The following is a 19,048-nucleotide window of genomic DNA, read 5'->3' as shown; positions in this document are numbered from 1 at the left end:
CTTTGGAACCTCAATCCTCAGATCTCACCCTCCTGGGTAGCTAGGATTATAGGTGTGAGCCATTGGCTCCAGCTGCTGAACACTATTTTATCTAGTCCCGCATCTTGGATCTCCAACTCAAATAGACCATAGCTTTTCTCTTTTGCCACACTTGTTATCAGGACAGCCAAAGGGAGCTTGGTTGAGCTGAGGAGCTGTGTCATCATTGGTAGCTTGAGCGGTCCCCTTCCCAGGCACCTGGCTTCCTGGAGCCACAGTACAGACAGCAGGAGCCTTCAGAGCAGAATGAAAGAGCACTCCGCTGACGTTTGGAACCAGAGACTGCTTTGTGGAAGGCAGTCCACTGCATTATAGATGTTTAGCAGCTCTCTGGCATCATTGGTGTCCCAAGAGCATGATAGCATGATATCCCCAAGTTATAACATCCAAAAATGTGCCCAGATAATCTCCCCCCCCCCACACTGGGAAGTACTTCCTAGAAGGAAGAGCAGAAGGTGGAAGGAAAGGATTTGCTCCCAAAGTGTCCCCTGTCTGTGCTAGAGAGACCTAAGTCTGTAGTGGTCATCTATTGTACTGTCTTATAAAGGTGTGTAAATCCCTGGACATATGTGAACACATAGCTCCTCTTCTGGGGCCTGGGGTGAGGGGGTGGGCCTGGGGCCTGCATTTTAAGGGGCTTCCTGGTAACACTGGTGCTGGTTGGACTGGCAGTAGCCAGGAGGGCCAGAACAAGGCTGTGTTTGGGTAACAGGGCATCTTTATGATTCCCTTGTTGCAAGTTAACAGACCACTCCCAGGGTCTGGTAAAGCAAAAGCATCCCACGTTAGATATGGGCTCTCACAGAACGGACAAAGGCCTTGGCTGGCCTTACAAGGCCATAGAGACAGGGCTGTCTGCCTCTTTCCTCTGGCTCTAGTTAGGGCCTTTGCTTCCCCTGCCTCCTATCTGTGATACTCTTTAACTCATCAGTGGTCAGTGTCACAGTCCTGCTGAACAGGAAAGTGAAAACACAAAAGGGCCTGCTCAGTGGGACAGCAAGACCCAGAGCATGGGAGTGACCCTTTGCGCTGAATAACATTACTTCTCCTTTGCTAGGCACCTGTGGCTCACAACTGTAATCTTAGCTTTAGGAGACTGAGATCTGAGGATCATTATTCAAAGCCACCCTGAGCAGGGAAGTCTATAAGGCTCTTATCTCCAATTAACCATCAAAAAGCTGGAAGTGGAGCTGTGGCTCAAGTGGTAGAGTGCCAGGTTTGAGTGAAAAGGCAAAAGGACAGCACCCAGGCCCTAAGTTCAAGCCCCATTATCAGCATGAGAGAGAAAGAGAAAGAGAGAGAGAGAGAGAGAGAGAGAGAGAGAGAGAGAGAAGAGAGAGAGAGAGAGAGAGAGAGAGAGAGAGAGAGAGAGAGAGAGAGAGAGAGAGAGAGAGAAAGAGAGAGGAGAGAGAGAGAGAGAGAGAGAGACTGCTCCCAGTGATAGAGTGTGTCCAACAGGTTGCCCTCAGGATCCAGGGAGCTGTTTGTTTGTATTTTTTTGTCTGTTGTGGGGCTTGAACTCATGGCCTGGGCACTGTCCCTGAGCCTCTTTGTGCTCAAGGCTAGTGCTCTACCAATGGAGCCACAGCTCCACTTCTGTTTTTTTGAGTGGTTGATTGGAGATAAGAATCTCACGGGGACTTTTCTGCCTGGGCTGGCTTTGAACTATGATCCTCAGATCTCAGCCCTGAGTAACTACGTTAACAGGTGTAAGCCCACCAGCGCCCAGCTTGGCATGGGACAGAGTGAGAGCCCAGATGTAGCCTTCTCTGCATGCTCATGACTCTAGCTGGAGGCTCTCTAGCTACTGGCTAGGAGTGGTGGATAGAGCTAGAGGAACAATGCAAGCCCCAACCTGAATGCAGCCATTTGGATCCCTTAAAGAAACATCAGGTGGGAAGTGCCAGCTTAGGCTACTAGGAAGTGACAGATAACTATTTGCCGACAAGGAAAAGAGTTTGCTCAGCTAAGGGACTTCCTGCAAAACAAGATTTTAGAAACAAGTCCCTCTTGCTACCTTCACACTTACTCAATTCATCATAGGTGTAGACTCCCACCTCCCAGCCTGTCTTCAGGGTTTTCTCCAGAGGCATGGGAGGTGTGAGGAAGGTGGGCCAGCGGGTGATTGGGGGTGATGTGGTTGGCCCTGGCCTTGGGAGCACAGTGCTCTCACCTTGTCTGCTGCAGGGGAAGGGACTGCACAGATCTAGCAGTTCATGCCTAATCATCTATCCTCAGGCAAAAATAAAGTAAGTTAAAAAAAAAAAAGACGAGGAAGCAATGAAAAGTGAGCAAAACTGCTAGAACAGAGAACGGTCCTGGCTTCTGCTGGATGTGTGGGGTGGGGGCCAGGCACAGGGAAGGAAGCCTGCAGCACTGGACATTAAATCCAGGTGGAGTTCTAAAAAAGAATCCAGGCACCTTCTTGTGCCAAAATTGGGAGAAGGAGAAAAGATAGCTGATATGCCAACTATCTTATTTTGAGCAACGCTATTGCCAAGGCCCATCTGAAATGGTGCCAGGCAGGCGTACATAGAGGGAGAGACCGGTGCCCTGTGATAATTGCCTGGCACTGCCTTTGTGTCCGCAAGGAGGTGGTCTTTGGAAACACAAAAGCCAGGCATCCCTCCTCTTGGTGGCCCTGTGCTCCTCCAGGAATGTGAATGCAACTTCAACAGCTCAGTGCTATATTTAACACTCACCAAAATATCCACTGCCCAGATTGCACCCTCCCCTGCCCCTGCAAATTAGCTGTGCCTACTGTGTTTATGTTCCAGCACAAGGAGAGTTTACTCCATTCCGGAGGAGCTGAGCCCAGGAACCATCGTGGCCAATATCACAGCAGAGGATCCTGATGATGCAGGCTTTCCCGGCCGCCTCCTCTACAGCATCACTACCACCTGCAACTACTTTGTGATAAACCAGTGTGAGTCACACACAGCCATCCTTAAGTGCACCCTCCAAGCCAGCCAATTGGATTGTTTGGATCCATCTCCGGCTGGGGGCCCATCTTTCTGTCTAGGCTCATCCTTGGTTACCAGGAAAATAGATGTATAAAGGCTGCTAATATGGGGATGTAGAAGGTGAACAGGAGCCATGGTGGATGGCTGGGTCAGCCTTCACCTTTGTAGAGGGGAAGAAGTTTCTGTTCTCATTCCCCATCAGGATTAGGGTAGAGACCTTTAAAATCTATTGATACCTATAAAAAGTAGATCAAGCCAGGTACAGTGGCTGATGCCTATAATCCTAGCTACAGGAGGCAGAGAACAAGAGGACAGTGGTTCAAGGCCAGCTTGGGTCGGAAGTCCACAAAACCTCATCTCAACTAATAAAAGCCAGGCATGGTAGGTAGTTCATGTCTGTCATCCCACTTATATAAGAAATATAAATAGGAAGATCATAGTCCAGGCTAGCCCTGAGCAAAAACTTGAGACTTCATATATACTAACACAGGCTGGGAAGGTGGCTCAGTGGTAGAGCGCTTGCCTCGCATGCATGTGGCCGTGGGTTCAATTCCTCAGAACCACATAAGCAGAAAAAGACAGAAGTGGCAGAGTGGCTCACGTGGTAGAGTACTAGCCTTGAGCTGAAGAGCTAAGAGACAGAGCCTAGGCCTAGAGTTCAGGCCCCATGACTGGACAAAAAACAACAACAACATAAAAACTAACACAAAACAGACAGAGGCATAACTGAATTGGTAGAGCACTTGCTTAGCAAGTTTCAAGGCTGTGAGTTCAAATTCTAGTACCACCTAAAACAAAACAAAAATAGATTAACAAAAAATACAGATCTATGAATTTTATGTGACATGGAGACTTCAGAAATGAATATTCAAGGTACAATGAAGATTGGGCATGATGATTCATACCTATAATCCCAGCTACACAGATGGCAGAGGTAGGAAGATTGTGGTCCTAGGCTGGACCAGGGCAAAAGTGATACTAAAGCAAAAAGAGCTAGGGGAGTATTCAATAAGTAAAGCACTTGCTAACAGCCCTGAATTCAAAACCCAGTATGGGTGGGGTAATATATTTTATGCTACATTTGTTGAAGAAAGGAATAGTGAATTGTGGAGCAAAAAAGTATAATCTAGCTGTATTTAGCTTCCAGGATGAGGATGCAGCTTTCTTCTGGGCATAGGTAGAGTCTTTCTTTCTTTCTTTCTTTCTTTCTTTCTTTCTTTCTTTCTTTCTTTCTTTCTTTCTTTCATTCATTCATTTTCTTTCTTTTCTTTTTCTTTCTTTTCTTTTCTTTTCTTTTTTTTTTTGTCAGTCATGGGGCTTGTACTCTGGGCCTGGGTGCTGTCCCTGAGCTCTTCAGCTCAAGGTGAGTGCTCTACCACTTGTGCCACAGCGCCACTTCTGGTTTTCTGGTGGTTAATTGGAGATGAGAATCTCATGGACTTTCCTGCCTGGGCTGGCTTTGAACCGCGGTCTTCAGATCTCAGTCTCTTGAGTAGCCAGGATTACACATGTTAGCCACCAGTGCCTGGCATGGGTGTTTCTACTTTAAGACACCTCTTTGGAAGACAGGATCTGTAGCATTGCTGAAACTGAATGAAAATAAATACGTAGTGGCAAAATTTCTAGTGGTCACATTTGAAAAAGAAAACAGTGAAATTACAGTTATGATACAAAATATCATTTCAACATAGAATCCATCTTTTAAAGATATTAAGATGGTTCACATTATTTTCTTTGGTGCTAAATCTTGGCAGTTTCTCATGTATTTTATGCTTAAAGCACATCTCTATTCAGACTGGCCCTGTTTCAAGTGTTAAACAGTAGTGTATGGGGCTTTCCATCCCAGGCACTGTGCCAAGTGATCTGTAAGTATCTCAAGTACTCAACACAGCCCAACCAACGAACACAACCCACAGTCCACAGAAGTGGAAACCGAAGCTTGGGGATAAATGCAAACAGGCTAAGTGACTTGTCCAAGGTCATGGGTTTGGAAGCACAGAATCTGTGCTAAGCCGGCTGACTTCCAAGCCCGTGCTCTTAGCCTGGGCCACACTGGACCATATCATACATCCATATCACCTTGCCCTGAAAGACTTTGCTTTACATGATTCTGTGCAGGCCAGCCTTGAACAATCCCAGAGAAACACTGTGCAGCTCCATAGGCTTTAGGGCAAGGCATGCTGCATGGCGAGAGAGACCAGCGCTCAGCCTCTAAAAACGTCCCAGTGCCTTGACCTTGAGGGCTTGGCTCAGCACATGGAAGGAATGGACAATTGTTGGCTGAGAATTTGTTCACTTGAATATTGTAAAGTTGAACTTGTAATGAGTGTATTTTGGACTTCTCTTGTTAGCATTTTAGTTATTTGGCTTATTTCTGGTTCTAAGCAACAGGAAAAAGGGCAAACAAACAAACAAAGGAGTCAATGGATCAGGACACAGTAACAGCAATAGAGACAAACTAAACTAAAAAAGAAAGTCATGACAGGCCCAGGTGGCTCATGCCTGTAATCCTAGCTACCTAGGAGGCTGAGGATTGTGAGGATTGAGGATCTGAGGATTGTGGTTCAAAGTCAGCCAGGACAGGAAAGTTTGTGAGACTTTTATCTCCAATTAAACACCAGAAAACCAAGTAGTGGAGCCATAGCTCAAAGTGGTAGAGTGCTAGCCTTGAGTGAAAAAGCTCAGGAACAGCATCCAGGTCCTGAGTTCAAGCCCTATGACTGATGACTGACAAAAGAAGCAAGCAAGCAAGCAAGAAAAAAGAGTCAGCTGGCCAGGAAGTGTGTCAGCTGCTCCAGGGACACAGAGGCCTTGCACCTGCAGCTCTGCTCTTAACGCACCTGATTCTCCATGCATGTTTCTCAGTTACAAATTCTCCAGTGCATCAAGCTGGAGTCAGCTATCAACTGTGGGCAAGGGCTGTGGCCAGCGGCCCAACCCTGAAGACTAGGATGAAAAACCTCTAGGGCTGGGAAGGTGACTCAGTGGTAAAGCGCTTGCCTTGCATGCATGAAGCCCTGGGTTCGATTCCTCAGCACCACATAAGCAAAAAGAAAAAAGCCGCAAGTGGGGCTGTGGCTCAAGTGGTAGAATGCTAGCTTTGAGCTGAAGAGCTGAGGGACAGTGCCCAGGCCCAGAGTTCAGGCCCCACGACTGAACCCCTCTCCCCCACCCAAAAAAAAAAAAAAAGAAAAAGAAAAAGAAAAAAAAAACTCTAGAAGGATTATACCAAATACTCCAATAAATGTCAAATATAGGAGGAACTCAATATGAATTCACTAAAAGGATACATTTACATAGAGATGCATTTGCATACACCAGTTCTAGTATTAGGATGGTTTTCCCAGTTTTCTCCAAGTTTCTTTATACCTTTTGACTCTTTGTTTTCAGAAGATCACATTTTCACCTTTGCCCTTTAGTGACTGGTTCGATCCAAGTGGCTCAGCGGATAGACCGAGATGCAGGTGAATTAAGACAGAATCCGGCCATTTCTCTGGAGGTTCTGGTAAGGGACAGACCTTCCGGGGGCCAGGAGAACCGTATCCAGATAACCTTCACTGTGGAAGACATCAATGACAACCCTGTTGCATGCACAAAGTTCATCTTCAGGTAATCACATTTGGAAACAGATGCTGGATCCCACAGTTCTTGGCTGGTCCTTGATCCTTTGGCTTGTGTGGTACATTCTCAGGAAGAACTGAAGAAATATGGGAATTGACAAAATGGCTTCACTGAGCTCAGTAGATGGGCACTGTCCAATTTTTGTCATGGATTTTTCTGTGGATCATTGTTCCTGATCCATGCCCTCTTTCTTTTTTCCCCTCTTCTTTTCCTTCTCTACTGTCTCAGTCTGTTAAGAGTTATTTTGCTTGGTTGGTGGAAAGTACCACAGAGACTTGTTAGGCCCTCTCAGGACTGTGCCTTGTCTTTATTTATTGCCACCAGCGCCAAGCTAGTACTGTTTGTTAGCAGTTCTAATAGATACTTGAGACTTAGAATTAGTAACTGAAAACTCCCAAAGAAATGCATCATAGTAATAGGAATAAAACACATGAAGCACTTAACGTAAAATGAAACAAATCATCTAATTCACTGTGTACAACTAACTTAATTGCATCTAAGCAAAAGGGGGAAATGTAGATACAGGTGGTTGCTGAGTTATTTTGAATATTGTGACTTGTTCTTTGTCTCTTATCTATTCATGGTTACTTAAAAATAGAAGCCTTTGTGATTCTGGGTTAATATGGCTTTTTATGGCTGGGTTAATATAGCTATTTGGTTAAAAAAACGGGGGGGGGGGCACAGGGTTAGGTATTTCCTGGTTTCCAAATCAGCCAGTCACTGTTTTTCTGGAGTTCAAGGCAATCGTTCTGTGATAGTGGGGGTGGGCTGGGGAGTGGGTGCCTTAGCAGTGTGACCTTTGCAAAGAGATTACCCAATCTGAAGACTAGATCTCATCTCCATTGGGTGAGTCTTCTTAGTTTACCCTTGACTGGTTTTGGACACAGACTCAATACATAGTATGGCCACATAAAAGACAAAGGCCTTGCTGGGCACCAGTGACTCCTGCTTAAAATTTTAGCAACTCAGGAGGCTGAGATCTGAGGATTGCAGTTCAAAGCCAACCCAGGCAGGAAAGCCTATGAAACTCTTATCTCTGATTAGCTACTAAAAAAGCTGTAAGTAGAGCTGTGGTTCAAGTGGTAGAGCACTAACCTCGGGCATAAAAGCTCAGGGACAATACCAGGCACTGAGTTCAAGCCTCAGGGCCACTACTGGAAAAATAAAATAAAAGGATAAAGGCCTTTAGGTAAAGACTGTCTGGGTAAGCAATAACAAAGTAAGTTCTTACTGTGCTTGTGAATATTTCCTTATTTTCTCAATGGACATGGCCATCATGGTGTAGGAAATAGACATGGCTTTAGTCTGACATCAGGACATTTGTATTTGCTTTGGGACACATTCCAGATCCACCCTTCAGATCCATTCTTGGCTCTGTCCTGTGCCGAGGAAGCTGACTGGTACAGGTACCAAATGGCTCCCTTGGCCTCCAGTGTTAGCCAGTGGGGGCCTAATAAGAGGGAAGAGTACATCTGGGTATTTACCCCATGCCTCCTTCGGTGTCAGCTGCATGCACACTTCCACCTGCTGAACGGCTCAGTTCTTACAAGGCAGCTGTCTGCACGCAGCACTCTGTTCCTGCTGCCATTATCAGCAACTGCTTCCCCCACTGGCCCCTTTGGTTTAGATGTAGTAAGGATGCTCCGGTCTCATTAGCCCTGAGGTACTGTACCATCCCTTTATATTTCCATATCCCCCGTGTGTACCTTTGTCATAACTCGTTTACTAAACATCCCAGAATTATCCTAATTTGCCACCTGTTCCGGCTGAGACCCTCATACGCTCAGTCACAGGCCAGCACATGTGATAGGTTCCTATCCCAACCTAAGCATTCCCATACCTCAGGGTCTCTCAGATGAGTAGGGATGGCTGGCCCTGGGAGCTAGGACTCTGATTGCCACACTACTACATGCGTAAACTGAGCCCGCCTCCTGTAAAGAGAAGTCTAGACCCTCGAGATGGGCTAGAGATGATGTGCAGAGTCACACTTACCCTTTATCTGAATAATCTACAGCACTCTTGGGTGGTCCCAGCGCACCCTGGGGAATTCCTCTTTTTGTTCTACCCTTCTGAGCTTTCTTGCCCTTCCTTGCTGCCCTGTCCTGAGAGGTCGAGGCTAGGAGTAAGAAGTAGGAGTCTTGAGTCTCGCCTCCTGGAGAGGAACTGTGCTGTCTTGCCTCCCTGCCTTTGGAGCATCTCTGCTCATGGCATACATAGTCTGGCTTCCTGTGGTGCAGCACCCCTGAGGTGCTGTGAGGATAGCTTTCAGACTTGTGTTCCATATTAGCTGGTGAAATCACATTTCGAATGTCCTGGAGTACCCAGGCAAGCCCATACCAAACCTGCTCTTGATCTCTCCAAATCAGCCCTAAAGGGCCCATACTAAGTCAGTAAGTGAACTAAATTGTGTTTATTACTGAAGCTAATTCTAAACAATGCTTAAGTCTCTCCCTCTGGGCTTTTCCAGTAAGGGCTACTCTTAGTCAGCCATGCTGTGAAAGCCAAGATGCGGGGCAGGGCACGGCCAGAGCTGCTGCCTCCCTGGGAGGCCTCGGGGCAGAGGTCCTCCCCGCAGGAGCCCAGCCTGCGCGCCGCGGCTCCCGTGCACACCTGCCGGGCAGAGCTGAGCAGCGCTCCACCCTGCCAAACCACCGTCCTCCTGACTCCCTTCTCCAGCCCAACCACGCAGAACCAAACCAAACCAAACAAACAAGCCCAGAAATGGCGCCGCCACCGTCTCCGACACCTGTCCCTGAATACTGATTTCTGAAGTTTGTGCGATCAGGCAAGAAGCAGAGATGGGCTGGGCGCCAGCAGCTGGGGTGGTTTGGGAGGCCGCGCGCGGCTGCGCGCGGAGGGGCGGAGGGCGGCCCGGGAGGGGGCGCGCGCCCCCTGCTGTCCATCCAGGGCTGCTGCAAGGCTCCCCAACGCTGGGTAACGAAGGCCCCTCGCAGCTTTCCTTCCTAGGTTGGTGATGAATGAGCCCAGCGCCCCAGTGGAGGCATCAGAGGCGCCCAGACAGCCCCGGCTCGGGTTGTAAATTGTCCGGCGCTTGTCTGAAAGCGCTTCGCAAGCTCTTTGTGAGCGAGGGGCGGAGAAGGGATTCAGAATGCAGCTGGGCACAGTCACCTCTGCTTAGGGAGGAGTCCGTGGTCAGATGGATGGGGGCCAGGGCAGCTCCCCTGGGAGTCAGGGATTGATGGATGAATGGGAGTGGCTTTCCGAGTCACACGGTTCGAGGGAAAAATAGCAAGTGTGGGGGAAGAAGGATAGAACGTTCCCCGGCTGGAGATAGAGCTCAGACCCGCGTGTGCAGAGTTGTTTTCAAGATCCAAATCCCCAAATGCCCTTGACATGGATATTCATTGATGAAATTTAAAACTCATAGTGAATCTGACACACAGTAAGAAATTCATATCTGCAGGGAGTAACTTTTTCGGACAGGCCTTGAAACCACCAGGAACTATTCTTCCCCTGTAAATGAGAAGAAGGCTGCATGCGTCTTGGAGAGGAAGGGATTAGAGCATGCTTTTCAAGTGCTCGGTATGATCTGCATGCAGCTGGTGTTTAATAAGTGTTATCTATTCTAAGTACTTACTACATGTGGGATCAAAGCCTGAGACCGCTCAGGCTCCCCGCCTGCTGAAATACAGATGTTCTCTTTGCTAGGAGGCAAGGTGGAGATTCGGGTACCCCTGCTTTCTTCCCAGCAAACAGACCACCAGCTCTCCTCAGCCGCAAGACCATTCTTGCTGTTAGACCTTACAGTTGCTGAGCCCTGAACTTATCTCAGCTGACTTTAGGAGAGGCCATGGAATAGAGACATCATTTGGTTGTAGGATTAAGGAATTTAACATGGGTTCTTTTTATATGAGTGTTCTGAAAACCAGATGCCAAGACAAGATTAAATATGTCAGGCTTTTTATTTGGGAAAAATATCTGTGGTAGCAAACAGGAAAGAGTTGGATGAGGCTGAGATGGCGACGGAGTGTGTGATCAGACTAGGGTGAAAGTCTGGCCTGAGGGAAGAAAGAAAGTGGTTTGAAATGTTCGAAATGGCCATGCAGCCTAAAATCCATTCACCTGAAGGACTGGAGGCATGGCTCAAGTGGTAGAGTACTTGCCCAGCAAGTATAAGGCTGAGTTCAAACCCTAGTACCACTAAAAAACAAACAACAACAAAATAAAGACCACCAAAGAGACCTAGAGTCAAAATGAGAGGTCATAGGATAAAATGAGCTTGCCATAGTATGGCTGCCATACCCAGTAATCAGCACACAGCTTCGCTTCAAACCTGGTGATGGATTTCAGAGCACAGCAGCCACAGCCTGCTTCCAGCTATAATCCTGAATTGAAAGTCTTCAACATTCTCATGGCAGGCACAATATATTTTTGTAAGCAATTCTGCTAAAGCAAAATATGACTGAAGTAGAGAACAAAAACAACAAAAACCAGCTACAAATTCCTCCAAAGGTGTACTATTCCCTCGTGATAGGACTTTGCTAGTCCTCAATCAAGACACTACTGGAACTTGGGCTTGATGGTGTGAATACTTCGGCTGCTGGCACATTCACAAATGCGGGACAATGGGGGATTGCATGTGGCATGTGTATCGAGACTTGATTTCTCTCTCGACTTTGGGACCTTGCTACTTTGGAACTCCCTGTGAAGAGCCTAGACCAGCCACTCGGAGGATGAAACACAGCAACCATCTTCCCCCCAACCAACCATATGAGGCCCCCTAGTCTCTGGCTGCCAGTAATCATGGAGCCCAGTCAAGTCTAACCAGAATCAGAAGGACTTCAGATAGTCCTAAGATGAGAAATAAATGCTTGTTCTTTAGACTGTTCAGTGATGTAGCAAAAGTTAACTGTCATGACCTATGCCCATTTTATAGATGGAAAAACTGAAACCCAGAGGCATGATTAAGGCCCTTGCTGAGTTGAAGCCTACAGGGGTTAGTCTTCCTCAGTCCCTTATCCTGAGCTGGACTTAACCAGATGCTCTGAGTTTGGGGGTAGCTTTATTCATTCCTATTATTTGCTAGACCTTACATCAATTTCAGGAACCTAAAATTCATCCAATAATAAACCTCATTTCAATGAATGATAGTAGCTTATTGTTAGGCCCTTCTATGAATTGAAGCCACTAGGACTCAAGTCAAGGAATTCTTCAGAGCTTCGGAGATGCAGAATCCACCTCTCAATGCAAGGCAAAGGGATTTTTTCTCTAACCAGCCTATGAACTCCTACAGGCATGAGGTGGAATTGATATTTCTCTTATATTCATTTATTGAACAAATGTGTATAGAGTATTTAAAGGACAAAGCAAAGATCTCTGCCCTAGTGGAGTTTATATTCTAGGGGATACATAGACAATAGACAGGAGATATAAGTAAAATATATAGCATGTTGGATAATGACAAATGCTAAGAATTCCAAATAAAGAGCAGAATGGGAGAGGAAGTGAAGGACAGGAGTCACTGATATTTTAGATAGGGTAGCCTCACTGAAATGAGAGCATTGGGTTAGAAGCTAAAGAATGTGAAATAAGAATTTGAAGTTAGGCTGGGAAGGTGATTCAGTGGTAGAGTGCTTGCCTCACATGCATGAGGCCCTGCATTCGATTCCTCAGCACCACATAAGCAGAAAAAGCTGGAAGTGGTGCTGTGACTCAGGTGGTAGAGCGCTAGCCTTGAGCTGAAGAGCTGAGGGGACAGCACCCAGGCCCAGAGTTCAGGTTCCACGACCGACAAAAACAAAAAACAAAAACAAAAAAACTTGAAATTAGTCAAGTTCCCAACACTACAACAAATACCCGAGACAATCAACTTATAAGGAGAGAATATTTTAAACGTTTCACTCCATGCTTGGTTGGCCCCGTTGTTTGGGCCTGTGGTGAGGCAGTGCATCATGATGGGAACATGGAGTGGAGATTAACCATTCCCCTCATGGCCAGGAAGCAAAAGAGAGCAAGAAAAAGGTGGAGTTCCCTCAATCCCTTGCAAAGTGTGTATCCAATGGCCTAACTTTTTCCCATTAGGCCACACCTCCTAAAGATTCCACCATCTCCCAAAAGCTCCATCCTAGAGAACAAGCCTTTTGGGGACTAAACTATAGCAGGGAAAGTTTATTTGTGAAAGAAGCATTCCATAGCAAATGTAATGACCCAGGGCCAGAGCCTGGTAGCATGTGGAAGAAGTACCAAGAGGCCCTGGTGGCAGGAGGAATGTGAACAGGAGAAGGAGGAAGGGGGTGAGGTCAAAGAGATAATGGACAGCACATCATGACAGGCCTCGAGGTCCGTTAGTCCTGGAAGTGCAACCAGGAAGCACTGGGGCTTAGGAGCAAACACATGATTTGATCATGTTTGATAATATTTTATCAAGATCTCTGGGTTAAAAAAAAAAGTCTGAAAGGAGGTAAGAGCAGAATCAGGGAGACCAGTAGGAAGACCTGCAATAACCTAGCGCTTGCTTTGAATTGAAAATGAAGTAGAAATGTCTAGTCGAGCGCCCAGGTTAGAAGTAACGCTCTGTCACCACTTGGGGGAAAATATTGAGCTGTATCTTTTCCCCAGCATTATGGTGACGGAAAGAGCAGCCAACGGGACGTTGCTTCTGGACCTGAACAAGTTCTGCTTTGATGACGACAGCGAAGCACCAAACAACAAATTCAACGTCACCACGCCATCTGGAGTGGGGAGCAGCCGCAGATGTTTACAGGAGCCAGCTGGCTCTGGGAAAATAGTGGTCAGTTTATGGTCATGGCCTCATTAAAGGGCAGCGGGGAAGCTGGTCCAGCATGCACAGTGCTTTGCCTCCCCACAGAGAGGCATTTCCAAGGTAGCCCCCTCTCAGAGCCACTGTAACTGACAAGCTTAATAGTGGATCTGTGTCCTCGCCTGCTCTTTATTTTTCCCATGTCCCCAAATCACTCATTACACATCACTGTGCTGGGGGCACTAAGGACTGGATTCTTCCTTGCATAGCTCGCAGTGGCGTGCGGCTTAGTGGGCCTTTATAGATGCATTAGTGCCCTCGGAGCACAGGCTCTTTTGTTTATTTGAGAGCGCATTCCACAAATGAGGTGTGAGGGAGAAAAAGCAGGGCCTGGGCTGCGAATGCGTCTTGATAGATTTTGCATCGTAGAACCAACCAGAGACTCGAAGGGGAATGAGACAATAAGGTATAAAACGACACAAGTATACCCAGGAACAATGCAGAGTTGGATGGATGGGCATGGAAGGCGGGGCTTGGCAACTCCCAAGAGACCCTTACAGGAAAGGCAAGGATCTTGAGGGTATTTTCAGGAGAAATAAGCCTTAGAGAAGAGAGAGGGCAAGCAGCTCGCCAGCCTTCTTCCCACTCCACCCCTCCTTCTCCACCTTTTTTTTTTCTTTTGTCAGTCATGGGGCCTGAACTCTGGGCCTGGGCGCTGTCCCTCAGCTCTTCAGCTCAATGCCAGTGTTCTACCACTTGAGCCACAGCGCCACTTCCAGTTTTCTAATGGTTTATTGGAGATAAGAGTTTCATGGACTTTCTGTGCCTGGGCTGGCTTTGAACCTCGATCCTCAGATCTCAGCATCCTGAGTAGCTAGGATTACTGGTGTGAGCTACCGGGGCCTGGCCTTCTCTTTTTATACTAAGCCTTCCTTCAATTCCCAAGAGACTCTTACCAACTTTATCTATAGTGTCATAAAAAAAATCCATTTCTAGTTGGATGCTGGTGTCTCACACTTATAATCCTAGCTACCCAGGAAGTTGAGGTCTGAGGAACAAGGTTCAAACCAATCCCTGAGACTCTTACCTCCAATTAACCAGCAAAACACTAGAAGTAGAAATGCTCAAGCGGTAGAATACCAGCCTAAGCTAAGCATGAACACAAGGCACTTTGTTCAAGGGCCAGTACTGGCACAAAATAATAATAATAATAATAATAATAATAATAATAATAATAATAATATCCTTCCTGTCTCTTTTCTGCACATGTATTTTGTGTATGTATACATGTATGCATGAGTATGCTAAGTAATGGAAAATACTCCTAATCAAATGGTTCAATATTGTCTTCCTTCAATACATTTGAGATGGTGGGTCTTTGCTTGTTGGGTAATAGTGCTAGATGAGCATCTTTGTACAAAGAGCCTCTCTTCTGGTAAGTTCTGCTGAGTAAGTTGGTGCACAGCTCTTTCAATGCATTGACAAGTGCTTTCCAAAAGAATTGTGGCAATTTGCATGTGCACTCATGGTGTGTGAAAATGTCTTTGTCAGTTTGGCTCATATAAGTTAGTATCTCTGTTTTAACCTAGTTGATTGGTGATCTAGATTATGAAAACCCAAGTAACCTAGCAGCCGGCAATAAGTTCATGGTGATGATCCAGGTGCAGGATACGGCCCCTCCTTACTACAAAAGCAAGTATCATTTTGACTTATTTCATGTGCATCTCCTGAGCATTAAGGGTTAAATTGTGTATGCAGTTGATGGTATTGTGCTTGATCTCCATCCCACTAACTGGGCTCTAATGCTGGATCCCCTCTTTCTCTTTTTTGGGGGGGAAGGAGGGGGGAGGAGAGCATGCCAGTACTGGGGCTTGAGTTCAAGGGCATGAACTCTTGCTTTGACTTTTTCCCTCAAGGTTGGTGCTCTACCACTTAAGTCATACCTCTACTTTCTGCTTTTTTTTTGCTAGTTAATTAGAGATGAGACTCATAGATTTGTCTGTGTGAGCTGCTTCAAACACAACCCTGAGATCTCAGCCTCCTGAATAGTTAGGATTACAGGGGGGCCCCAGGCACCCCCTTAAAAGACCCAGGGTCTTTTAAGAGTCTTTCTGCCTCTAGTCTTATTCTTTCCAGTGCAGCTTCTCCATTTCTCTCAGTGGCTTTTCAGGAAATGCAGATGCCATTATATCATTTCCTTAAGTGTGTCCTGTAGCTTTCAAGTTCAAGTTCAAACTCCCACTTAGCATGCAAGGACTTTTATTATCTGCTGTTTAACTCTAGCTGCAGTTCCTGTCCCTTCCCTACAAGCTCCCCCTGCCCCACTTTTTTCCAACTAGACAAATAGTTGGAAAGATTTCTGAGTGAATCATGCAGTTTTATGCTGTGATATTTTTATGCATGCCTACGATTGCCCTCCTACCCCCAATTCCACATTACCCAGTTGCCTCTGACTTTGCAAAGCTCAGCTCCCAGGTCTTCCTCCAGGTTCCCTAGACACCTTGATGGCAGGACCCACCAGATCTGATCCATCTGTATCCCAAAGCCTGCACTTGGAAGATGCTTTTTTAAAATGTTGAATAAACAAATGGATGAGTATGGATCACAATTTAAATTTGTTTCCATTTCCATTTTTAGATACTATCTACATTTCTGTCCTAACACGCCCAGAAAACGAATTTCCTCTCCTCTTTGCTAGCCCATCCTATGTATTTAATGTGTCAGAAACAAGACCAGGTAAGTAACAGCCAAAACACAGACCACAGCTCTTTCTGGGCTCACACCAAATGCATGTCCTACAGAAGTGAAAGGTCAGAGGCCTCCAGTGTGTTTTGCGCAACAATTCACAGTGGATTAGCATTTATTGCACCTTTTAAAAAAAGTTGTCCTTGCTGCCATGGAACTCCAGGTAAAACGTGGATTTTGAAAACCGGTGGTTAAATCGTGTTTCTTTGGACCCCTGATTGCCTCTTTGTCTATTTGCCTAATTCCAGAACCCTGTCCTTTTGTATCCTAAGTTTTCTCCTGGTCTCCAGCTCATTCAGAGAATTGAAATGTCAAAAATTAGTAAAGGTTTCCCATTTCTTTATTTCCTTGATCTAAAAACAAAATAAGCATATTTTTCTGTCTCTTCTCCTTGGATTCACTAGAAACTCTCTCCCCCCCCCTCTCATTCTCTCTCTTTATAAACTTTGATTTTGGTGGACACTTCCCCCACTAAGAAAACATTCACCGCTTCCAGCTTCTGTTTCTCCCCATGTCTCCTGTTTGAATGCAACTCTGTCAGCTCTCCTGTGTGATCTACTATATAAACATTCAAGTACAACAGACTTCCCCACAGGCTGGTACTTTGAGATATAGATACTTCTTCCACAGTTAAAAAAAAAACAGTACACTCCCCCTACAATTCCATTTTATTCTCTCTTTATGATGCTCTTTATTTCTTGACATTAACTTTTAAAACAAAATACAAAAAGAGAGTCCAGAGGAGATTCCTTTTAATTCTATACACCTTACCTAGTGAATAACACTTTCAACAGGAGTAGAATGTTATGTAAATCTATAGATCTCACTACAATTATTTTTGACTACCTGTTCTGGGTCACACAGTTGGTGCTGGACTATAGAATTCAGTGAGAAAATATCTGCCCAGAAGGAGAAAAATTTATGAGAAAGAACATCTATAAAACAAACAAGCCAGATCTCCAGTAGCCTCACCAACAGTATTTGTAAAATAGAATAGTATTTTTAAAGTTACACTCTGTAGATTCATTCTTCTAAAAAAATGTTTCTTCATCTTGTTTATAAGAGCCATTCATGCTCATTCCAGAAGATTGGAAGAATACAAGAGAGTTATATGTAGGACTGTGCTAAGAGATGGATGTGTGTGCGTGAGTATTCCTTGCACTATTGTTTGCCATGGCAACATGATTGGAGGTTCTGTAAAGGCCAAGAATTGTCTTTCACACCTTGTGGCCCTGCTTGGGCCACAGAGCCAGTTACAAGTAGGCACTCATTAGAATTATTTAAATCTAAGAGAAATTAAACATAGAAGACATAGAGTTTGAAGAGCCACTCTTTCTGCCCATGGTGGTAAGGATACTTGTTAACAGATCACTCCCTCCCACTCCATCCAATCGGGACTAATCATGGGTACTTTATTTTTCCAGCTAGAACGAGGATTGGCCAGGTTCAGGCAGCTGACGAAGACTACCCCCAGGGGAGCATCTCATACGCCATCTCCACCGGAGGAGCCAGCTCCCAGCACCCGAATATATTTTGGATAAATCCCAGGACAGGAGAACTCCAGCTAGTCACCAAAGTAGACTATGAGACAACCTCCAGCTATATTCTTGGAATCCAGGCCACCAATGGCGAGAGCACAAGCTCAGTTACTGTGAGTGGGACACCTGGATTGGCTTGGGTCTCTGACACACTCAGCCACACCAGTTGAGGAATCCTCATGGGCAGGGGTCTTACAGATGTGAAGAGAAATGAGTTGTGATGCCCAGGACAGAAAGATTCTCATGTGTGTCTGAAGCCTGAATATGTGGGTCACTGGGAGAAGTATTGGAATTGATGGCCAAATACTGGGTTATTGGCTGAACCCACAAACCCATGTTGTGGGACAAGGCTCCTCCCATGGTCCTTTCAATCTTGCTTTGCCTTCACATTGGACAGGCAGTGAGAGGCAAATTGCCAGGAGATGGATATGACTCTATGGTTCTGTATCGCCTCCCAAAGAGCAGTTTTGCCATGCCGCCACCCCATATCCCTACACACCAGATGGAACAGTTCTTGCCATGATGCTGTTAGTCTGCTTTAAGTCAGCATAATGAAATACCCAACATAGGCTAATTATGAAGTTTAAAAGGCCTAATTTTTGCTCATGTATCTGTAGGGGTCAAGTCTATGATTAGATTGGCCCCATTTGTTTAGGCCTCTAGTGAGTGTGGCACATCACGGCAGGAGCAACTGCTCACATCTCCAGCCAGAAAATAGACTGAAAATAAGCCAACATCCCAAGCCGGGCGCCAGTGGCTCACGCCTGTAATCCTAGCTACTCAGGAGGTTGAGATCTGGGGATCATGGTTCAAAGCCAGCCTGGGCAGAAAAGTCCATGAGACTTTTATCTCCACACTAGAATACTGGAAGTGGTGCTGTGGCTCAAGCGGTAGAGCACTCGCCTTGAGCTGAAGAGCACAGGGACAGTGCCCAAGCCCACAGTTCAAGCCCTGCGATGGGAAAAAAAAAAAGAAAAGAAAAGAAAGAAGCCAAAATCCCACAAACCTCTTAGGAGCACACTTCCAATTACCTGACCACCTCCTGTGGGTTCTTCTGTGTCCCAATAGCCTCCCTCTGTGGACTAAGCCTTTAACACATGGGCTTTTGAGGAGACACTCATCAAAACAATAGAGATGTCTACTACCTAGAATTCTGTTTCCAAACCCTTGATGCCCCCTGAACCTTGTGACATGCAGAATGTCACTGAGTAGAAGTGGTACTTGAGGCATGGAATCTCTAACATGCTTCCCAGAGACACTGTTGCTGCTGGCTCAAAGCTATGTTGTACCTAAGGGTCACATGAAGACCTAGCTAGTCTGTGGGGACAGTGGGAAGAATAGATGAGGGCCACATGATAGCTTCAATGACATAACTTTTCCTTCTTTCCATTAGTAAATGTATAAAGGCAAGTGGACTCTTG

The 19,048-nt window shown here is 45.9% G+C and overlaps 1 protein-coding gene across 1 annotated transcript in view; it reads left to right on the top strand.

Annotated features, from left to right (window-relative positions):
• Cdhr3 (cadherin related family member 3) overlaps positions 1-19,048 on the top strand; it is a 61,796-nt gene that overhangs the window by 28,410 nt on the left and 14,338 nt on the right. Inside the window, exons 7-12 of the mRNA XM_069996253.1 lie at positions 2,817-2,965; positions 6,422-6,611; positions 13,203-13,374; positions 14,934-15,036; positions 15,982-16,080; positions 17,514-17,740. Of these exons, the coding sequence (XP_069852354.1) occupies positions 2,817-2,965; positions 6,422-6,611; positions 13,203-13,374; positions 14,934-15,036; positions 15,982-16,080; positions 17,514-17,740 (940 nt within the window). The remainder of the gene's footprint in view (positions 1-2,816; positions 2,966-6,421; positions 6,612-13,202; positions 13,375-14,933; positions 15,037-15,981; positions 16,081-17,513; positions 17,741-19,048) is intronic.

The sequence above is a fragment of the Dipodomys merriami genome, unplaced genomic scaffold (genome assembly GCF_024711535.1).
Source record: "Dipodomys merriami isolate MVZ:Mamm:240054 unplaced genomic scaffold, mDipMer1.0.p SCAF_5, whole genome shotgun sequence".
Lineage (NCBI taxonomy): Eukaryota > Metazoa > Chordata > Mammalia > Rodentia > Heteromyidae > Dipodomys > Dipodomys merriami.
Note: the sequence above shows the minus strand (reverse complement) of the source record. Positions and strands in the feature narration are given on the sequence as shown.